The sequence below is a fragment of the Thermothielavioides terrestris genome, chromosome 4 (genome assembly GCF_000226115.1).
Source record: "Thermothielavioides terrestris NRRL 8126 chromosome 4, complete sequence".
Lineage (NCBI taxonomy): Eukaryota > Fungi > Ascomycota > Sordariomycetes > Sordariales > Chaetomiaceae > Thermothielavioides > Thermothielavioides terrestris.
In genome coordinates this window covers 3,277,266-3,297,644 of record NC_016460.1, presented here as the reverse complement: position 1 = coordinate 3,297,644, position 20,379 = coordinate 3,277,266, and the positions used below count along the sequence as shown (strand labels likewise).

Here is a 20,379-nt window from a genome sequence, read left to right as displayed (position 1 = left end):
CCAGGATATCATCCAGTAACACAGTTTGAGAGCGCTGTGAGCGCCAGTCTGAAAGCCGGAACGGCCTGGTCCCGGTATGCCGCAAAAATTCACGGGATTCGGCTCGCAGAAAACACACGCAGAACGACAGATTTGGAAGTGTTGTCGTTGAATCGTGCTCCGATTATGGTTATGACCGGTCAGGCGTGGTCAATCGAGGACGTTGGGAGAAAAGCACTGCTGTGGTAGTTTCAGGGCTCACACTGCTAAACCGAGGAAGGAGTTCAGACGAGGCCTCGCATGAGACGAACGGTTGGAGTCGCGGATGGACAGGCATCATTGGTTTGGAAGGACGGGTAAAAAAAAATGAACGACTGGTGTAGCGCACCAAGTAGGGATCACTTGTCACATGCATTGGCAATTTGAATGAAGGTTGAACCTTCAGTTCGAGAAATCGGCCTCTCAGTTGCGGATCAGCAATCTATTGGCATTTGCGGACGACGGGAGTTGCGTCCCTTGGGTAACTTAGGTAGCGTTCCACGAAGAGATAAGGCACGATATGCTCTTCTGTGAGATCATCAAGCCTCTCGACGGACATGTAGCTCAGAAGCGATGATCCGAGCGATAGACGGGAGGGTATAGTAGAGTTCATGGTTGTGCTGGCAAACCGCCGTGATCGCCGGTCGGGGCGTTCCAATGTTCGGTCTAAATTATGCGGCATCGCGGACCCGTGGTGCCGGCCGCACGGTTGTCCGGGCGGACCCCTTATCTCATGCCTCTCCCTATCTCAAACCCCTAAAACTGTCCGGAGGGGCACCGTGAGTCATTGTCGTTTTGGGCTGCAAAATGGCCGGAGTCGCTCAATTGCCCCGCCAACTTTTTTTGCTCCCGAGTTGACCCCACCAAATTCGGAACACCTGTCACGCTGCTGCTTCGCACAACCCCTCCTTCGACGAGACAACGAGCGAATTGACTGCGCAGCAGTGCAAGACAAGATGGCCGCGGCGCAGGACCTTGCCGACCGCACAAAGAGCGACTCAAAATGCTACATTGACCCGGCCGTCGGCAAGGATGACGACTCCGCGGACGGCTCCGAGGCCAAGCCCTACCAGTCGCTCTACTATGCCCTGCTGCAGCACCTCGACAAGCCCGCGCCGGTGTACCTCACGCGCCCGGCCGCGCCGAAGGAGGAGGGCGCCGCGCCAACCTGGGAGGAGCCGGCCAAGAGCGCCATGAAGAAGGCGCTCGGCCGGGTCGACATATACAAGAAGAAGCTGGCCAAGGAGCAGGCGTCGGCCAAGCAGGAGGAGGAGGAGCGCAAGCAGCGGCTCAAGAACCTCGAGGACGCCAAGAAAATCGTGTTGAAGGAGGACCCGTCGCTGCCCGCCGCCGTGCGCATCAAGCTCAACAATAAGAACGTCGAGCTGGGCGACGGTAGCACCAAGAAGGGCACGCGCGTCCGGGTCTACGGCCGCATCCACGAGCTGCGGGTGCAGAAGACGACCACCTTCATCACGCTCAAGGACGGCTATGGCTACCTGTCGTGCATCCTCCCCGCCGGCGACCTGACCAAGAACTATGACGCGCTGATGTTTGCCATTGAGACGGCGCTGGTGGTGTACGGCGAGATGCGCAGCGTGCCGCCGGGCGTTAAGGCGCCCGACAACCGCGAGCTGCACGTCGACTACTTCAAGGTGCTGGGCGCGGCGCCGAGCGACCTCGAGGCCATCACCAACAAGGTGTCGATGCAGCAGGACCCGTGGGACGCCCAGATGCTCGACAACCGGCACCTGGTGGTGCGCGGCGACAACGCGTCGGCCCTGCTGAAGCTGCGCCAGTTCGTCGAGCTGGCCTTCATCGACACCTACCGCGAGATGGACTTCCGCAAGGTGTCGCCGCCGGCCATGGTGCAGACGCAGGTCGAGGGCGGCGCCACGCTGTTCAAGTACGACTACTACGGCGAGGAGGCCTTCCTGACGCAGTCGTCGCAGCTGTACCTGGAGACGGTGATGCCGTCGATGGGCAACGTGTACTGCATCGAGAAGTCGTTCCGGGCCGAGAAGAGCCTGACGCGGCGGCACCTGTCCGAGTACACGCACATCGAGGGCGAGCTCGACTTCATCGAGTTCGACGACCTGCTGGACCACATCGAGGAGCTCATCTCGCGCGTCGTCGACAAGGTGCTGGCCGACGAGGCCGCGGCCGGGTACGTGAAGCTGCTGAACCCGACCTTCCAGAAGCCGACGCGGCCCTTCCTGCGCATGAAGTACGCCGACGCCATCGACTGGCTCAACAAGCAGGACCCGCCCATCCTCAACGAGGAGGGCAAGCCGCACGTGTTCGGCGACGACATCGCCGAGGCCGCCGAGCGCCGCATGACCGACATCATCAACCGCCCCATCTTGCTCACGCACTTCCCGGTCGAGATCAAGGCGTTCTACATGAAGAAGGACCCCAACGACCCGCGGGTGACCGAGTCGGTCGACGTGCTGAGTATGTGTCCTTCCTGCCCTCACGGGTCCCACACTCACGCTCCCCCTCCCCCCCTTTCCTCCCCAATCCGTGGAAAGGGAATAACGGGGAAAGAAATCTGACTAACCTGCCCCTTTCTTAGTGCCCGGCGTCGGCGAAATCGTTGGCGGCTCCATGCGCATGGACGACTACGACGAGCTGATCGAGGCGTACAAGCGCAACGGCATCCCGCACGAGCCGTACTACTGGTACACCGACCAGCGGAAGTGAGTGGCCACCTTTGCCCCTCCCCACCCTTCCCAACCAAACCCGTGGAGAAAAAATCTTGCGTATCTGTGCCGCATCGCTGACTCCCTTCCTCCTGCGCACGCAGGTATGGCTCCTCGCCGCACGGCGGCTACGGCCTCGGCCTCGAGCGCTTCCTCGCCTGGATGGCCAACCAGCACACCGTCCGCACCTGCAGCTTGTACCCGCGCTTCATGGGGCGGTGCAAGCCTTGATTTGGCCTCTCTCTCTCTCTTCCTGAGCTGTGTCTGATGATGATGATGATACCTATTATTTACCTAGATAGAGAGGGTAGAGAAGGGAAGGGTCAGGAATAAAACGCGGCTGCCGTTGAACCGAAACGATGTATCCTCGCCTCACAGGGCTGGAAGCTTTGCTTGTGCTGTAGAGGTGTGTGTGTGTGCTGCCTGCTCGTCTTGTCGGAGCTTGCTTGACCGCATTTTCGGAACTCGCCGAGGATTTTTGGGCTTCGTTATGCACTGCAAACCTCCGGGTGGGGTGGATTGTGCGACGTGGTGTCGAAACTGGGCCGGGTTCCGTTTCAATTGTGGGATCATTCATGTGTGTGTGTGTGTTTCGGCGGGGACGAGATAAGAGAGAGAGTGTGTGTGTTTGTGTGTGCGTGTCGGTGTGGAGGTATGTTTGTTTCGTTCTGGCGCGCTTCGTCTGGTTTCATCAACAGGGGTATATCCTATGGTAGAGTCGCACGTGTCTGGGAGGATCACGGCGCAGTCCTCGTCGTTGTTAACGTTAAGTAGTGCCTGACTGGCCTACGTCGCCCTAGTCCTAACCAAGCCGACGGAGGAGCTTGTTGTGATCGCGTCCTGTCTGGGATTGCAATGTCATGGCTTGCTGGAGATTCGGTAGGGACGATTGCGGCTGTGCCGGCGGCTGCTGCGGCTGCGGCTGCGGCGGTTGTGTTTCGTGAAGCGAGCTCAGACGATCCATTCGCCATCCGATCCAATCCATCCATCTGGATCGGCCAGGAACGGCCGAGCCGGAGGGTCAGGTCTTCCACCCAAATCGGGAATGGATTGTGATGCGTTGGATTGGCGAATCCTGTGAATCCTGTTGTGGATTGACGGATTATGTGTACGGCGCTGGGTGCTGGATGGACGGATGGATGTGTGTAGTATGTGGTACTTTATGCTACCGCGGTTGCTGTGCGGGCTGCATGTGGAACGTGCCCGACTGGTTCTGAATCGACGTGACTGGGCGCTCAGGGAAGACAACCCGGTGCCAAGCCAAGCATGTGCATACAGACTGCAAAACTGAAGCTGGAATGAAGATTAGTTGGCATTCAGGCTGGCATTACTGTTGGTGGTGCTGTTGCCCTGACCCAGGAGATGTTGATGTTGGCTCCAATCTGCATCCCCTGTCCCGTGCCTCATAAACCACAGATCGCTCGCTTCGTTGGCTGAGATTGGCAAGTCATCACGATTCCACGTCCCTTGGCACTGTCTGAGAAAGGGGTTAGTGTGATGGAGTGGGCGCACTGTGCTGGGAGCCAACGGCCTGTTTCGCATACCGTGCGATGAATGGTGGATCTAGGTATGTACGGAGCTACTTCGTACTGTGGTAGAAAAGCGCCGTCCGCTGGCACAGCGTTTCCAAAGCAATGGAACCTATCCAGAACCAGTCTCACAATTGCACTCCGCACGCCGTGGTATAGTCATTTTAGACCTGGACGCTGTCTTTGACATTTCTGCTTGGTTGAATCGTCCTCACTTCTGGTGTTTGATCGCAAAGCAGACGTCAAAGCACAGCGGCTTCTGGCCCCCATAGGATACTGTGCTGTGATGGTCTTGGCTCCTGTTGACATCGCGGTCTCGAATGCCTGAGGAATGGCCGTCCTATTTTTACTCTGGCAAGCGCCGATTGGAGTCTGACGATAGGACGTACGGAGTACATTAGGTAGGTACCGTGACAACCGAGGAATGGAGTGCTGAGTATCCGGATGCGAGAAGACAACTAGTTGCGCCTCCCGTCGGTGTCAGGTTGAGCCAGAACTTGCTTGCCTGCACAGCCTCTGGACTAGGACCATGCTGAGCAGTGCCCAGACGATTCGCGGGGGCCTAGTTTGGTTGTTGAGTAAGGCAGCAAGTACAAGCCAATCTCTTTGACGGCATAACTATCAGAGTACATACCTGCGTCCAGAGACCACCCAAGGCTTCCGGGTTGAAGACATGTTCCAGATGCTTGTGGATCAACCAGCGGAGCGGACCTGGCGGCCGGATCGATCTGATGTGCAGAAAAGCCATGCCGCCCGCCCAATAGGAAATTGGTGCGCTTAAACAGAGCAATTATTTACGGTGTTTACTCCAGAAAGCCCTTGGAAATGAGAGCTGTGACGGCGTCACACAGTCAGCAAACGTCGTTGTGGCCTAGCCGCGCCGCCGCCCTTGATGTGGTCTTGCACGCCGGCTGCCTCGTCGCTCCTTGGAAAATCCAAACCTTGGGCCGAGGTTTTGTCACAGGAACCCGCAATCTTTACGGAGCACTCCGTACACAACTGATTACCTATAAAGGGAGTGTCGTGTATGGATTATGTAGCGTTGTGTACGGAGGTGGTTGACAGGGGCAGGGGCTACAGGCCCCACTCTCTGCCGCTCTGTGGAGCTGGTTGCGTGCCACAAGTCAAAGGGGAACAACCTGAATGGCGACGCGAGGAAGGAGAAAAAGGTTCTCGATTGCATCTAGCAACAATCATCGTCTTTGCCACGACCGGGCCATCAAACAAGATGTCCCGAAAAAGTGCGGAGAGGGGTTACACAACCGGGCCAGAGTGGGATCCAAGCACGGTTGCACCCCCTAAATTTGTACTTTATGGGAAACAACGGCGCACGCTGATTGGCAGAGCGCCTCGCTGCAGTTCCCGCTCCTTCCTGACGTTCTGGGCGTGCCTCCCCTGCCAGGAACGAAAAGGGTTATCCTTAAAGAGGTCCCGCCAAGACTAATTTCGGAACCTACCGCTTACAAGTATTTACAAATCGCCACGGGGTGAGCGGGGTCGCCACGACTTCGAGCAACATCAACAACGAAGAATTGCAAAGACTCGTAGCAACAACTTCGCGAAACCTCAACCAAATCGAAAAAAAAGGAAACGAAGTTAACCCGTACCCTAACCTTAACCCGAATCCTAACCATTAACCCGAACCCTAACCAGCGGGGGGCTGACGCCGCCCCCCGTACCCCTGGCGAACTAACCCGTGGCTAACCCGTGGCGATAGTGCAAACCCCTTGGCGGTCTTGGCGGGGTACTGACGCTGTAAAAACATTGCCGACAATTGGCCGAAATTAGTCTTGGCGGGACCTCTTTAAGATCCAGCACGAAAAGCAGGTACCGAGTTGCCGCGTGGAACGGCCATGGTGCCCTGTCCGCTGCAATTAAACCGACTTTTAGCTCATCCACACTCGTCCAATTCGGGAGGCTGGCCCCCGTTTTCTCCTTTTTTCCTCCCTCCCTCTCTTTATTCTTGCTCCCGCACCCTCGCTCGTTGGAGTCCCTTCGTTGCCCTCTTGACCTCCGACTTCACCTGCCACTAGCCCTTTTTCCCTTTTCTCTCATTCTTTTATAAGTATTAATTCGTTGGTGCCGCCCACCGGCGCAGCGCTCACCTCACCCCGTCCGACGCGGTCCGCCCGCCTTTTTTCTTTCCCCGTCGCTTCGTTCGGACGAAGGCTCAACAAGTAGTGCCTGACGCCAAATTGCCAGTTGCATCTTCTCGACGCTCGCTCGCTTGAGCATCACTCGCTTCGCTCGCACTTCGGGTTATCGATACGATTTTAATACTTGGCATCTTCTTTGTCCCAAGTCGCTAGACGGAAAGTTCGGAGGCAGCCAATCTTGATCCGCGCCGAGCCTGTCGATTGTCTTTGCTCGAAAAGCGACTGCGGCCTACCCGTGAAAGAGACTGCCCTGACAAGCAAGCATTTTCTTTCTTGGGGCGCTAGCCTTCGCCGTCCGCTTTCCCGAAGCGTCCCCTGTGGTGTTTGCTCGCCAACCACATCCGGCTTCCCTTGCAGGCCGTCTTTCACCCCTCGATTCGGCCAACCAAATCTCACCGGTCTCTTGGCTCTGCTGCGACTCCATTTTCTCAGGTCATTCCCGTTGGAGTCAGAAAGCGAGAAAAGCTAAGCTGGAATCGAAAAGGGCTGTACATTGCTCTCAGAGACTTCTCGAGAGCCGTTTATACCTGTGCGACCACCGGTACATTCCAGCGCGCTTATCCGTCCTTCTCGTGCCTTTGACCGGGCACGTCTAATCCTTCAAAACGGCGGTCCTATCTCACCAGACGCGGGACAGTCTTGTCCCTCCGCATCTTCTGGGGATGCAGGACGTGCCGGGTCACCATGCCGGGCCCAGCGCCCCGGGCCGCTTCGGCCACGCTTCGAAGCCCTCCAACAGCGACACGGGCTTCTCGCACGGCGCCTTCACCTCCAACATCTCTGGCTTCGCCGATAGGCATCCTCGCCGTGGCAACATTCCCACCATTAACACGCAGCAGGTGCCGCATCGCCAGCAGGCGCCCGCCAATAGCGCAGACCTGACCACTCCGGGCACTGCCTTTGACATGCAGTTCACGCCTCTGCTGCCGTCTCAGCTGCTGCTCGGCAGCCCGTTCCAGCCCGGCACCCCGGCCGCCTTCGCCAGCCCGCACTTCCAGAATGTGAGCAACTTCCAGCAGGCCCAGCAGCAGAACCTCCAGCAGCAGCAGAACGGTCCGTCGAGCCCGGTCCAGCAGAGCATCTCGCCCCAGATGTACCAGTCCATCGTGTCCCCCTCGGCCTACGGTGCGCCGCAGTTCTACACGCCCCAGTCCCCGACGGGCTCCTTCAACAACGTGACCGGCCAGATCCAGGTTCCGATGCAGCCGACGTCGCCTGTGTCGATGGGCCCCGGTATCGTCACCGGCACCAGCCGGACCGTCTACCTCGGCAACATCCCGCCCGACACGTCCGCGGAGGAGATCCTTGGCCACGTGCGCAGCGGCCAGATCGAGTCGGTGCGCCTCCTCCCGGATAAGAACTGCGCCTTCATCTCGTTCCTGGACGCCAGCTCCGCCACTCATTTCCACTCTGATGCCATCTTGAAAAAGCTCTGCATCAAGGGCCAGGATATCAAGATCGGCTGGGGCAAGCCGTCGCAGGTCCCGACCTCGGTGGCGCTTGCTGTCCAGCAATCCGGTGCGTCTCGGAACGTCTACCTCGGGAACCTGCCCGAGGACATCACGGAGGAAGAGCTGCGCGAGGACCTGGGCAAGTTTGGCCCCATCGACACGGTGAAGATTGTGCGCGAGAAGAACATTGCTTTTGTGCACTTCCTCTCCATTGCCAACGCCATCAAGGCCGTTTCCCAGCTCCCCCAGGAGGCAAAGTGGCAGGCGCCCCGCCGGGTCTACTACGGCAAAGATCGGTGTGCCTATGTTTCCAAGACGCAGCAGCAGAACGCCGCCCAGTATCTTGGAATCGCCCCGGGCTACGCGCACATGCTGACCGGCGCCGACCGTGATCTCATCTCGAACGCCCTGGCTCAGCAATCGGTGGCTGCCGCTGCCGTGGCCACGACGGCGGGCGGCATCGGCAACCTGGGGAACCGGACCATCTACCTCGGCAACATCCACCCGGAGACGACGATCGAGGAGATCTGCAACGTCGTGCGGGGTGGTCTTCTGCACCACATCCGCTACATCCCGGACAAGCACATCTGCTTCGTGACCTTCATCGACCCCACCGCTGCGGCGTCCTTCTACGCGCTCAGCAGCCTGCAGGGCCTGATGATCCACAACCGCCGGCTTAAGATCGGCTGGGGCAAGCACTCGGGTGCGCTCCCCCCTGCGATCGCGCTGGCAGTCAGCGGTGGTGCGTCGCGCAATGTCTACATCGGGAACCTCGACGAGACGTGGACGGAGGATCGACTGAGGCAGGATTTCTCCGAGTACGGCGAAATCGAGCTGGTGAACACGCTGCGCGAGAAGAGCTGCGCATTTGTCAACTTCACAAACATCGCGAATGCGATCAAGGCTATCGAGGCGGTCAGGGGGAAGGAGGAGTACAAGAAGTTCAAGGTGAACTTTGGCAAAGATCGGTGCGGTAACCCGCCGCGGCAGCTGCAACAGCAGTCTCCGCGTGGCGATCAGGCCCCGTCGCCACCTGCCAACGGGGCGAGCCAGAACGGCAACTCGCCGACTGGCCCCAACGCCGCCACTGCTGCGACGCTGTTCAACACGACCAACAACCCGCTGACCATGTACCTGAACCACATCGCGCAACAGGCGCAGCAGCAGCAGCAACAACAGCAGCAAGTGCTCGCTGCTCAGCAGGCTGCGCTGTTCGGAACGGCGGCGTCGTCGCCCAACGAGCCCGGTCTCACGCTGGAGGTTCCGCAGGGCCCCGTTCCGGGCCACCAGCAGTCGGCCAGCATCTCCAACGGCTTCGTCACGAACCCGTCCACGTCGGGCGCGCCCACCATCGGCGGCCTGCTCGCCCCGGGTAACCCGCGCGCCTCTCACAGCCGCGCCGTCAGCCTGCCGGCGTTCGCACCCGGCTTTGAGAACGGCGGCACGAGCCCCAACAGCCTCCACGGCAGCACCGGGGGCGGCGACGGCGAGCGTCGCGGCCACCAGTACCAGGCTAGCTTTGGCGGCATGGGCGCCGGCTTCGGGCTGGCGATTCAGGGAAATCTGAACGGCTGGGTCGAGGAGGAGGTTGCCAACTGAGCGCCGCGTTTTTAGACCTGCCTGGTCTGATGACGCGCGCGAAACGGCGGGCCGAAACCCGGGAACAACAGATTTGGAAGTATTTTTGTTGTAATTTGGCTGTTTTTTTGGGTCAGTTCTAGCTTTGGCGCCTCTGTTCTTTTTTCTTTTGTGCCGACGCTGTTTTCTTACAAACCCACCTCGTTCCTTGTAATAGCACTGCTTTCTCTTGTATCATGTTTGAGTTTTTTTTTGTGTGTCTTTCTGAGTTTTTACTTCGCTTGGTCCCGGGCTGGCCGTGGTCATGGTCATCGTCTGAGAGTGGAGAGCTGTTTGCATAGTGGTTGCGAATAGGTCGCAAGAGGGTAGAGTTGAGGAAGGGTGGGGAAGGGAGAGGAAGAGAGCTGAGGTTTTTGGCGGATCGGAAGCGCGTTTTTGGCATAAGACGCGAATCTTGGGGGGGAGGAGAAAGAAGTATGGGATGGGATTGTCATTGTATAGGTCGGGGACGGGTCGAGGCTCCGGCATGTGTTCGGAGCGGTGTCGTGGCTACCTCACATGCTCTAGTGGTAGAAATGGGAAGGGAATCTGGACTCGATAGATCTGCCATGCTACTCCCAAGCAGGCTTGATCGGTTGTGTCGTGCATGCTTGGTCGACCCTTTCAATGGCGGCTGGTGTAATCCGTTGAGTTGGCAAGGGAAGGGGCTGTCTAGGTCTGGAACACCCTGGATCAAGTGCTGATTGTCTTGGGCAGCTACAATGCAGCCCGCACAGCAGGATGGAACGAGGGAGAGGTCCTGTATTCCGACCTGTCGGTGCCCAAGGTACCGGAGGCAGTTGACTCTAGAATGGCTGTGACGAGTCTGTTCTATGATTGTCCCTTGCCCAACGGGAACATACATAACCCTAACCCGCTTACATCCCCACTTCCATTGGTCGCGTGTTTGGCATCCCACTTCTTGAGCGCGTCGTTGCCGCGGTTGAAGACGGGCATCCAAACTTGGACCAATTCCAAACAAAGCCAGATCTCCAGCAAGCATGGCCTCCAGATCCGACACGGAGCTCCTCACGGAGCATTTTGGCTACCCGCCCGTGGTACGTATTTTAGTTTTATCTTATTTTATCACCGGTCCTTTTCCCCCAGGTTTTATTTAAACCCGTCTTTTCCATCCTCCCCCCGCTGCAGTTGCCTCCTCGCCTCTCTGATCCGCATTGAACCCTAGACCTCGCCTGCCCACCTCTCCCCAGATTAAAACCCGCAAGCCAAGAAAGGATAAAGAAAGTAAACTGACCTCCCCGGGCGTCGGTGCTATCTGAAAGAGCCTCCTCGACGAGATCATCAACTCGGTCAACTTCCTCGCCGAGCGCGCCCTGCACTCCATCGAGCAGGGCCTGCTCAACGCGCCGCCCGCCTCGCTCGGGTTCCGCCCGAGGCAGAAGAGATACCACCGCGCAGCAGCATCGCGGTCACGGAATGGGACCGGCGCAAACGGAGGCGGAGACGGGGAGGAGGGCAATGATGATGGGGATGATGAGGAGGAGGATGACCCGGCCCGCCGCCACCGCGAGGAGATCGAGGCCGGCACGCACCAGCTCGAGACGCTGCTGTGGGCGAGCATCGACAAGAACTTTGACCGGTTCGAGATCTACGTCATGCGAAACATCCTGTGCCTGCGGGCCGGCGAGATGGAGTGGATGCGGCTGGGGCACTACGAGGGGCTGGACTTTGACCGGCTTCTTGATGGTGCTGGTTCTTCTCTCGGGGATCCGGCGGAGATGGCGGCGGGGCCGCGGCAGGGGGTGGGTGGGGAAATGGCGGTGGAGGACGGGCAGAAGCGGACGGACGCCGTGATGGGGCTCGTCGAGGGCGTCAACAGGCTCCGCCGGAAGCTGCAGGCTAGCCAGCGGCTGCAGTGCATGCTGGTGGCGGAGCGGGCGCGGAACGCGGCGCTGCTGGGCGAGATGAGGAGGCTTGTCGGCGGGCTGGGCGGCGGGGTGAAGAGCGAGGTTGGCGCGGAGCAGCAGCAGCAACAACAGCAACAACAACATCAACAAGCGCCAGGCCAAGGGGAAGAAAGGGGAGGCGAAAAAGCCCCGCAGACCACCCCGCCGCTGCGCTTCCTGCACGACCAGGGCGATCTCACCACCGGCGACGCCGAGACCCCGCTCACGACCACGACCGCCTTCACGCTGTCGCAGCTGCAAGCGCTGAGGGAGCTGTCCGCGGCGCTGAGGGGCGCGATGCCCGGCCTAGCTTCACCACTGGGCGAAGGAGAAGCTACTGCTGCTGCTGCTTCTGACGACGACGCCGACGGCAGGGACGGGCAGAAGCAAAATAAAAAGAAGAAGAGCTGGCGGCAAGAGCGACTCGAGTACGTCGAGACGGCAACGCGGAAGCACCTCGAGAACGTGCGCGGGCTGGAGCTGGGCAGGGACGGCGAGGTCCGCGACGGCGAGTGGGACGGCGGCGGGCGCGGCCTGGCCAGGGGCGAGGTGGAGAGCCTGGAGCGGGTGGTGAGCTTGCTTGGCGGGAGTAGGGACGAGCAGGACAGGATGGACGAATCATGAGCTACGGTTGGGAAATGATTGGGGTTGGGGGCGGGGGGAAACCTTCTTGCTCGGCAATGGGGGGCATTATGAAAGGGGCAGAAGAGGGCCAAGGTGGTGGCGGCGGCGTTCAGGATTGCTGGCTGGCTATGATACCATCAGGGAACAACAGTTGTACGCCTAGGTAGTTATCTGGAGGGCCGATTACCAGCGATAGGCCTGGTTATACATTGCCACTCTGTGGAATTGATCATTCGGCAGGTTTCGTCCATCCAAGCGTTCTATGATGTCTGTGTGCATGTGCAGCTAGATTGATCGATCTATGTACCCACCGCCTGTGTTGCGGCTGGCATTTCCGTCGTCGGCGGCTTGTCCGCCTCCAGCGGCACCAACCGGGGCTCGTCCGCAGGCTGCTTCTGCTCCTTCTTCTCCTCCTCCGTCTTCACCTCGGCAGCCGCATCTTCAGGGACCGATTCCGGCTCAGCGGGCTTCGGCGCCTTGGACGGGTCCAGGAACCACTCGGGCACGCCGCGGGCCGCGTAGTCGCCCCGACCGACCCAGGCCCCGAGCAGCTTGCTCCACTTGTAGTCGCCGCGGTACACGCGCTGGATCTCGCGGTAGGCGTAGCTGTTGTAGTACGGCAGCCCCGTCTTGGGGTCTCTGTACCGCGCCGGGTGGTTGGTGATGACGCAGAGCGGGGGATGAGCGGGTTCTGCACCGGAGTAAGTAACAATAGAAAAAAAAGGCGCGCAAGCGGTCGTAAGACGACAGAGATACTCACTGGCCAGCTTGTTCATCTTCCTCCCAAAGAGAATCTGCGTCTGCACCTGCTTGTCCTTGATGGCCTGCTCGTCGAAGTTCTGGAGGATGATGCAGCTGCGCGTGACTTTCCCTTCGCGGGGAGGCTCAACAGCCGGAGGAGGGGCTTCCTGCGGTGTGTCGGGGGGTCTCGCCGACGGCGGTGCTGTTTTTGGCTGCGGCGTTTGTGACGGGGTGACAGGGGCTGAGGGCAATGGAGGTGGGGGTACGGTAGGTTTCGGCGTCGGAGTAGAGACCGGCGGGGTTGCGGGTGGCGCGGCAACAGATGGCGTAGCCGGCGGCATTGAGAGGGGAAAGGGAGTATGTGATGTGTTTGGAGCCGCAAGTACGGATTTCGCACCGCCGGCGGGGAGTGCCAGCATGGGCATCTGACCGCCCAGCATCGGCGGAGATACCCCAATAGGAGGAGCAAGTACGGGCGCAGCGAGCACGCCTGAGCTGCTCGGTCTGCTATCTGGCGGTGGCGGAATCGGAGGGGGGGCCATTTGCGACGACGCGGAAGCCGGGGTTGCCTCTGGTGCAGGTGCCGGCGCAGGTGCCGGTGCCGGTCCAGGCGCTGTTGCTTGACCGGAATCAACAGGGGTAGGCTGTGGCGGAACAGACGGTGGTTCCGGTAAAGGCAACTTGTCGGCCTGCTCGCCGGTTTGGGGTTGTGGCGTCTCGAGGGTTTGCGGGTCATCCGTCTTTTCTACCGGGCTTGTCGGCGCCGCAGCCGCGGCCGCGGCCTCAGCCTCCTTAGCGGCCAGGGCAGCCGCAGCAGACTGGCGCTTCTTCCTCGGCGCCTTTTCCTCCATCGAGACCAGGTTGCCGACGTGGTTTCCCTGCCCTTCCTGCAACTCTTGGATGCCGCTCCAGAAGGTCACCACAGGTCCGTCGAGCTTGCGGCTGTTCAGGGCGGCAATCTTCTTCAGACGCTCCTCTTCTCTCTGCTTTTCGGCCTCCTCCCAGCGGTTCAGGCTCTTGGCGTTCCTCTTCTCGACGATGGCGGCCTCGGCGAGGCGCTCGGCCTGGGTCATGGGCGGCTTCTTCGTGGCCTCCAGCAGCTTGGCCTTCTTTTCCATCTTCTCCAGCTGCTTCCGGCGGCGCAGCTCGTCCGACACCATCCTCTGGTGGAGCTGCTGCTTGCTGATCTTGGTGGTCTGGCGCTCCGAGGCGCGGGTAGGCATGTCTGCGGGCGAGGGTAACCAGCTGGTCCGCTCGGACTTTTTCTTTGGTCTCGGCGGCCGGGGGGCCGGCTGCTCGATGCGCACCTTCTTCCTGAACCTGGCGGGGATGGCCGCCTGGGCCTTGCGCTTGCGTTCGGCCGCGCGCTTCTCGCGCGCCTGGCGCTCCAGCTCCTTCTCGCCCTCCAGCTCGTCGCCGTTGTCTTCCTTGTCCTCGTCGTCCGAGGAAGAGTCCATCTGCATGTCGGACGCATCGTCCTGCTCATCCTCGCTAAAGCCGGCGTCATTCTCGTCTTCGGCGAAGAGCAGCTCGAGGTCGGAGTCGTCGTCAGCGGGCACCTCGTTAGCGAGCATCGACTTCATCCGGTTGCCGGCCGTCGCCCGTTTCGCGCGCGACGTGACGAGCCATTCGACCTTTGCAGGTTCGCTATCGCCATCGCCATCGCCGTCGCCGTCGCCCTCGGCTCCACTGCTGCTGCTCGTGCTGTCGATGTCGGACAAGTCGTCCAGAGACGACGACTTGTTCTCATCTTCGTCGGTCGCCATCGCAGCTGCGCCCCAAACGCGTCGAGATTATTTTGAGCTCCAGTTGCACGTTCGTTCCGCTGATAAGATAGATGATCGGGATGTGTTGCAAGCGTGTGACGCGCAGGTCGATAAAACGAGCTCGCGATGGCAGATGCCGCCGTATTTTGTGCAGTGTAATCCGTGCGTATTCCGTACGTATCCGTCCTCAGCATCAGTCAATTCGTTCTCTGAGTTCATTCTCTGGATCCCTGCAAGCGACCCGCTCAGCCCTGGGTCCCTGTCCAGCGGGTGCCACAGTGCGAGATCCAGTCTCTCCTCATGCTCTCACGGTGACCGGCATGTTAAATTAGTCCAACCCAGACACAACCGTCTTATAACCACGACCACGGCGAGGCTTTGTCCGCTCAACACTGGAACCTGGATCTGAATGAGACCAAATCAAAGCGCAGCTAAACTCAGGAGTCCCACCGAAGGTATTCGTATGATCCTCGTCCTTCATATCGAGCTTATATAGGCCAAAATCGCAGAGTACAATGTGGTCTTGGTAGTCGAAGAGGATATTCTCGGGCTTCAGCTCCCGGTAGACGATGTTGAACCTATGTAGGCCCTCGAGTATGTAAAGGGGTTCGGCGGTATAGAAGCGATACGATTGACATCGAACCGTCCCTCCTTGGAAAGGTGATGGAATAACAACCCTCTACCGTTCACAAAGGCGAGCACGAAATACAGCTTCTCGGCCGATTGGAATGCATCACTTTGCCGAAGCTACCCTTGCCAATGACTTCCGGGGGTTTCGAAGTCGCCGATACCGAGTTTGCCTACCTGATTTTCAGCGTAGTCGACACCAATTTGGAGTTGGCCCGTTCCATATGGTTTGTCGACCCATTCGACGCCACTGAACTTATTTCCTTGAGGGAACTCAAATGAGTCTCCTTGAGCTCTCACGGCGATGGCTGGTCAGCGAACTTGGAACCAACACAGGGTGCAAACGGCCGTTGATTGCGGGGGATGGGAACTCTGAGGTCCGTCACACCACGGGATATTGGATGAATGGTAAGAAAACCGTACTTTCCGTCAGCTTCCACGACATCGCTATTCGCTGTGGATCTGACAGTCAAGACGCGGTCGCAACTTGGACAGCTAATGGTGTCGGTTGAGGAGCCTCGTGTAAGTAAGAAGCTGGGGCCGCTGGGGAGCAACTCATGAACTTCCGAAATACACAGTATGGGAAACAAGGATCTGCTGCAGACCCCTGCAAGCGGTTCCGTCCGCGCGGGACCATCGCGGGTTAGCGCTCGATTGCGCCATCGGCCAGACATCGAAGGGCCCCACTCTTCCGGCAGCGCTTCTCGACTTTCTTCCCGACAGCCGGACCGGCGCATTGTTGGTGCACCTTCCGTGCGAAGCGGCCGGGAAAGAAACAGTTGCTCGCCTGGCCATCACTGCGCCCTCTCTTCGAGACACGTCTCCGGACTCGGATAAGAGCCGTCTTAACACCCTGCCGGCCATGTTCCGCCACGGCGCCCGCAGCTTTGCGACCAGCGCACAGCGCGCGGCCGCTGCCGTCGCCGCCGCCGAGCCGTCGCAGCACCTGATCAACGTGGCCAAGGCCCAAGGGATTGCGAAGGGTCTGACAGGAGGTAAAACCCCCCATCTTCGGCTCAAGAGAACAACAACATAAATAAAGCACCCTCTCTCTAACACGTCTTCCTTGCAACCCCCCGCGCAGCCATCGGCAACACGCCGCTCATCCGACTGAACCGGCTCTCGGAGCAGACGGGCTGCGAGATCCTGGGCAAGGCCGAGTTCATGAACCCGGGCGGGTCGGTCAAGGACCGGGCGGCGCTGTACGTGGTGCGGGACGCCGAGGAGCGCGGGCTGCTGCGGCCCGGCGGGACCGTGGTCGAGGGCACGGCCGGCAACACGGGGATCGGGCTGGCGCACGTATGCCGCAGCAGGGGCTACCGGCTGGTCATCTACATGCCGGACACGCAGTCGCAGGGCAAGATCGACCTGCTGCGCCTGCTCGGCGCCGAGGTGCACCCCGTGCCGGCCGTCGCGTTCGACAACCCGCAGAACTACAACCACCAGGCCCGCCGCCACGCCGAGCGCCTCGACAACGCCGTCTGGACGAACCAGTTCGACAACGTCGCGAACCGCCGCGCCCACATCGAGACCACCGGCCCGGAGATCTGGCACCAGACCGGCGGCCGCGTCGACGCCTTCACCTGCGCGACCGGCACCGCCGGCACCCTGGCCGGCACCACGCGCTTCCTCAAGGAGGTGTCGGGCGGGCGCGTCAAGAGCTTCCTGGCCGACCCGCCCGGCAGCGTGCTGCACTCGTACATCAGCTCCGGCGGCCGGCTGATCGAGCGGACCGGGTCGAGCATCACGGAGGGGATCGGGCAGGGCCGGATCACGGACAACCTGCGGCCGGACCTGGAGCTGCTGGACGGGTCGCTACACATCAGCGACGAGAAGAGCATCGAGATGGTGTACCGCTGCCTGGACGAGGAGGGGCTGTACCTCGGCGCGAGCTCGGCCCTCAACGTGGTCGCGGCCAAGGAGGTGGCCGAGAAGCTCGGCCGCGGCCACACCGTCGTGACCATCCTCGCCGACGGCGCGTACCGCTACGCCGAGAGGCTGTTCTCGAGGAAGTGGCTGGAGAGCAAAAAGCTGCTGTCGGCCATCCCGGAGCATCTGCAGAAGTACATTGTCCTGCCGTGATGGTGGTAACCAGTTTCGACGCCGCCGCCGCCGCCGCAGCCCTGCTAGAAGTACATAGGCCATTATCTCTACATGTACATAGAAAAAATGAAATAAAAAAAATTCTGGACACGCATCCGGCTCGTATCATGCGCCTTCGGCCGCCTCTGTTGTCTCCTTCTCCTCCTCTTCCTTCGCCTCAGTGTTGAAGAGCTTATCATAGATGTACTTCCCTCGTCCGTCCTTCACTTCCAGCGAATCCAGGGCGACCCGGACCTCGGACTCGACGGCGTCGGCCCGGTTCTGCAGCTGCATCGCCAGGGCCGGATCCACGACCTGCGCGGCGAGCGTCAGGCCGTTGAGGATGGGCGCCGCATACCACAGGTAGTTGTTGCGGTCGAGCAGGTAGCGCATCTTCTCCCGGTCTCGGAACGCCTCGTCCGGCTGGAGGTCCAGCAGGCCCGCGTTTTCGGGCCACAGCGCGACCAGCTCCTGCGCGTAGCTGGCCACCCTCCCCTTCGGGTCCTTGCCCTCCGAGTGGTGCACGGCCAGCGCGGCCGCCAGGTGCAGCCGCACGGCCAGCATCTGCGGGTCGCGGTAGAACGGGAACCGGCCGGCGCCGCGGGTGGGCTTGTGCTGCTCCGTCTTGAGGTCGCCCTCGAGGATGTTGAGCACCAGGTTGACCTGCCGCAGCGCGTACGTGGTCTTGGCCAGGTCGAAGCCCGACTCGATGGCCGGCCGTTGGAACTGGGAGAGCAGCTCGGCGACCTTCTCGGACGTGTTGAGCCTGAAGCCCGTCTCCTCGACCTCCTTGACGCAGTCCATGATCACCCGCAGGTTGTCGTGCTCCGCGGCTCGCCGGATCAGCTTGGGCCAGGTGCTCGGCGGCAGGCGGCGCCGCGCCCGCTGGCACCCCTCCAGCAGCGGGAACACGTTGTCGAAGTCGGCCCGGGTCTTCATGGCGTTGATGACGCGCCTGATGGTGGCCACCGTGTTGGGCATCTCCTTCATCCTATCGACGTAGCGGAACTGGTGCTTTTCGCCGTCGATCTCCATCATGATGGGGTCGTGCTTCAGCACCCGCTCGTACTTGGGGTCGTGGATCTTCTGCCGTTGCGCCTTGGACAGGTATGTCGGGAGGAAGACTTTTTGCCGCAACGTATCGAGAAGCTCTGCGAGTTCGGGGGAGGAGACGTTGTTGAACGTGACGACTTGGCCGGCTGCGGCGCAAGTAACGGATCAATGTTAGCTGCGCGTGATTCCCTGACGTTTTGCACCCAGTGGACTACCTGCCTCGGTGCGCATGTACTGGAGATGACGACAACGGCCGCTGCTGCAGGGCAGCATAGCCGAATATCGCCAACTCTGGCCTGCCTCTGACTACCCGCAAGGCGCGGGGAGCAGCTGTTGTGGGGAGCATGGCTGCAGGGGCTCGCAAATCTCAGGGCGACGCAGCGTCGCCGGCGAGCAATTCTGAAAGTGCACCTGCACGCCTTATAAAATTTAAGTCGGCAAGCGGACAGCGTGAACCGGAACTCGGGATGTAAATCAACCTACTGCGTAGAGGTCGTCACAGGCACAGCTGCTGAGTGGTTGGCCCCAAAAATTTAGTGCGTGGGGCCGCAGTACCGAAAAGGCCCAAGCAACACATTCAGCCAATTGGAATCAGCGATTCGTTCCAGGTCCGACCTCGATCTTGTCTCGAGCATCACGAGCGTCGTTCGCTCTGCGCTCTGCGCGAACCAAAACGGAGCAACGACAACCGCACTCCGTCGCCGCGTCTCACAGAATGAACGCCGCGCCGCTGGCAAGACGGCCTCTGGCCTGCCTCAAGGCAGCCATGCGCCAGACACGGCAGCAAAAACTACTATTAACCCGGCACATGGCCACCAGCTCGCAGACATCGACACCATCATCATCATCGCCGCCGCCGCCGCCGCCAGAGCACGACTTCTGTACGACCGTCCCACACTTCCCGCCCGCCTTCTCCACTGCCGGGCTCCCGTTGCGAGGCTTGCTAACGAAAATGCTTCACTCAGACCGCGTCACCGACCGCAAGACGAAGCAGCTGCGCACCGCCTTCGCCGTGTACCCGAAAGACATGGTGGCGGGGCGGCGGACGCTGACGCCGGCGCCGGCGAACGCGCTGGAGGCGCTGCACGAGGCGCAGATCAAGCGGATGGACCCGACGGGGGCGCGCACGGCGCTGTTCGCCAAGACGCTGGACGCGGCGCACGAGGGCGACGTGCTGATGGTGACGCACCGGCGCGGGGGGGAGCCGTTCGCGGGCGTGTGCCTGTCGATCCGCCGGCGCGGCATCGACACGGCCGTCCTGCTGCGCAACCACCTGGGCAAGGTCGGCGTCGAGATGTGGTACAAGGTCTACAACAAGAACGTCGCCGGCGTCGAGATCGTCAAGCGCCGCCTCAAGCGCCCCCGCCGCGCCCGCCTCACCTACATGCGCAAGCCCAAGCACGACATGGGCAGCGTCGAGGACCTGGTGTTCGAGTGGAAGAGGTCGAGGAAGGTCTTCTCCAGCGCGAAGACGGCGGCCGGCGCGGCCGCGAACGGTGCGAGCACTGCGAGCGGTGGTGGGAATGGTGGGGATGCGGGTGCGGCTGGGAAGAAGAAATAGGGGGGTTGTTGAAGGCAGCGCAGTTTGGGTGTGAAACCAGTGTATTGTGGTGGAATGGGCGTTCCCGTTGTGTACACGTGTATCCTGTATACCATGTATAGATCTATCTACCGAACGGACTTGCTCGCGCCATTTCGTGCAAAGCTTAGAGCCCAGCTGTGTCGTTAACTGGAGTTCCTCCGATATGCCAGCCGTTGCGAAGATCCGACAGCCGCAAACAGCGCATATATTGGCTGTTCTGGCTATATGAGAGAATCATGTCTCGCGGGGGGGCGAGGGGGGAGGGGGGAAACTGAGGAATAAGGGGAATAAAGCGAATCACAAACGAAAAATAGAAAAGTACAGTGAGCCGAAGGGTCTACCAGCGTAGTGGGGGGCAACTTCTCAGGTGTATATACCCAACCGCCGCAGTGGTAGATATTACTTCTCGTTCTTGACTTAGTTCCACCCAGTAGAAGCTAGCATCCCTTGGGCACTCCGCCTCAGCATCGTCCTTTATTTCTTCCATCCAAATTCTTCAAGGCTGAACAGCCAAAAATGACAAG

At 60.3% G+C, this 20,379-nt stretch overlaps 7 protein-coding genes across 7 annotated transcripts; 5 read left to right on the top strand and 2 right to left on the bottom strand.

The window, feature by feature from the left end:
- The first annotated feature begins 512 nt into the window (after window positions 1-512).
- Window positions 513-2,979, top strand: THITE_2119902 (uncharacterized protein). The gene is made up of 3 exons (XM_003655753.1): window positions 513-2,472; window positions 2,594-2,717; window positions 2,825-2,979. The coding sequence occupies exons 1-3, from the start codon at window positions 975-977 to the stop codon at window positions 2,949-2,951; spliced, it is 1,749 nt and encodes a 582-aa protein (XP_003655801.1). The 5' UTR covers window positions 513-974; the 3' UTR covers window positions 2,952-2,979.
- A 3,969-nt stretch (window positions 2,980-6,948) lies between these two features.
- On the top strand, window positions 6,949-9,690 carry THITE_2119901 (uncharacterized protein). The gene has a single exon (XM_003655752.1). It carries the CDS (start codon window positions 7,068-7,070, stop codon window positions 9,453-9,455), a length of 2,388 nt encoding a protein of 795 aa, XP_003655800.1. The 5' UTR covers window positions 6,949-7,067; the 3' UTR covers window positions 9,456-9,690.
- A 784-nt stretch (window positions 9,691-10,474) lies between these two features.
- Window positions 10,475-12,004, top strand: THITE_42297 (uncharacterized protein; the record flags this gene model as incomplete). Its single annotated transcript, XM_003655751.1, has 3 exons — window positions 10,475-10,531; window positions 10,757-11,410; window positions 11,474-12,004. The coding sequence occupies 3 exons, from the start codon at window positions 10,475-10,477 to the stop codon at window positions 12,002-12,004; spliced, it is 1,242 nt and encodes a 413-aa protein (XP_003655799.1).
- Window positions 12,005-12,153: 149 nt separating this feature from the next.
- On the bottom strand, window positions 12,154-14,701 carry THITE_2119900 (uncharacterized protein). Its single transcript, XM_003655750.1, has 2 exons — window positions 12,765-14,701; window positions 12,154-12,695 (listed from the first exon to the last, which is right to left on the bottom strand). Exons 1-2 carry the CDS (start codon window positions 14,509-14,511, stop codon window positions 12,304-12,306), a joined length of 2,139 nt encoding a protein of 712 aa, XP_003655798.1. The 5' UTR covers window positions 14,512-14,701; the 3' UTR covers window positions 12,154-12,303.
- Window positions 14,702-15,754: 1,053 nt separating this feature from the next.
- On the top strand, window positions 15,755-17,283 carry THITE_2119898 (uncharacterized protein). Its single transcript, XM_003655749.1, has 2 exons — window positions 15,755-16,133; window positions 16,223-17,283. The coding sequence occupies exons 1-2, from the start codon at window positions 16,001-16,003 to the stop codon at window positions 17,218-17,220; spliced, it is 1,131 nt and encodes a 376-aa protein (XP_003655797.1). The 5' UTR covers window positions 15,755-16,000; the 3' UTR covers window positions 17,221-17,283.
- Window positions 17,284-18,835, bottom strand: THITE_2119896 (uncharacterized protein). Its single transcript, XM_003655748.1, has 2 exons — window positions 18,493-18,835; window positions 17,284-18,419 (listed from the first exon to the last, which is right to left on the bottom strand). Exons 1-2 carry the CDS (start codon window positions 18,617-18,619, stop codon window positions 17,347-17,349), a joined length of 1,200 nt encoding a protein of 399 aa, XP_003655796.1. The 5' UTR covers window positions 18,620-18,835; the 3' UTR covers window positions 17,284-17,346.
- Window positions 18,836-20,207, top strand: THITE_2119894 (uncharacterized protein). The gene is made up of 2 exons (XM_003655747.1): window positions 18,836-19,154; window positions 19,239-20,207. Exons 1-2 carry the CDS (start codon window positions 18,989-18,991, stop codon window positions 19,832-19,834), a joined length of 762 nt encoding a protein of 253 aa, XP_003655795.1. The 5' UTR covers window positions 18,836-18,988; the 3' UTR covers window positions 19,835-20,207.
- The last annotated feature ends 172 nt before the right edge of the window (window positions 20,208-20,379 follow it).

Bases quoted from the DNA above. Each gene is read 5' to 3' on its own strand.
- THITE_2119900 (XM_003655750.1), bottom strand. From the start codon at position 14,511: ATGGCGACCGACGAAGATGAGAACAAGTCGTCGTCTCTGGACGACTTG. The intron at 12,696-12,764 runs GTGAGTATCTCT...ACTCCGGTGCAG, and splicing joins GAAGATGAACAAGCTGGCCA to AACCCGCTCATCCCCCGCTC.
- THITE_2119901 (XM_003655752.1), top strand. From the start codon at position 7,068: ATGCAGGACGTGCCGGGTCACCATGCCGGGCCCAGCGCCCCGGGCCGC.
- THITE_2119898 (XM_003655749.1), top strand. From the start codon at position 16,001: ATGTTCCGCCACGGCGCCCGCAGCTTTGCGACCAGCGCACAGCGCGCG. The intron at 16,134-16,222 runs GTAAAACCCCCC...CCCCCCGCGCAG, and splicing joins TGCGAAGGGTCTGACAGGAG to CCATCGGCAACACGCCGCTC.
- THITE_2119896 (XM_003655748.1), bottom strand. From the start codon at position 18,619: ATGCTCCCCACAACAGCTGCTCCCCGCGCCTTGCGGGTAGTCAGAGGC. The intron at 18,420-18,492 runs GCAGGTAGTCCA...CTTGCGCCGCAG, and splicing joins TCCAGTACATGCGCACCGAG to CCGGCCAAGTCGTCACGTTC.
- THITE_2119902 (XM_003655753.1), top strand. From the start codon at position 975: ATGGCCGCGGCGCAGGACCTTGCCGACCGCACAAAGAGCGACTCAAAA. The intron at 2,473-2,593 runs GTATGTGTCCTT...CCCCTTTCTTAG, and splicing joins CGAGTCGGTCGACGTGCTGA to TGCCCGGCGTCGGCGAAATC. The intron at 2,718-2,824 runs GTGAGTGGCCAC...CTGCGCACGCAG, and splicing joins TGGTACACCGACCAGCGGAA to GTATGGCTCCTCGCCGCACG.
- THITE_2119894 (XM_003655747.1), top strand. From the start codon at position 18,989: ATGAACGCCGCGCCGCTGGCAAGACGGCCTCTGGCCTGCCTCAAGGCA. The intron at 19,155-19,238 runs GTACGACCGTCC...TGCTTCACTCAG, and splicing joins GCCGCCAGAGCACGACTTCT to ACCGCGTCACCGACCGCAAG.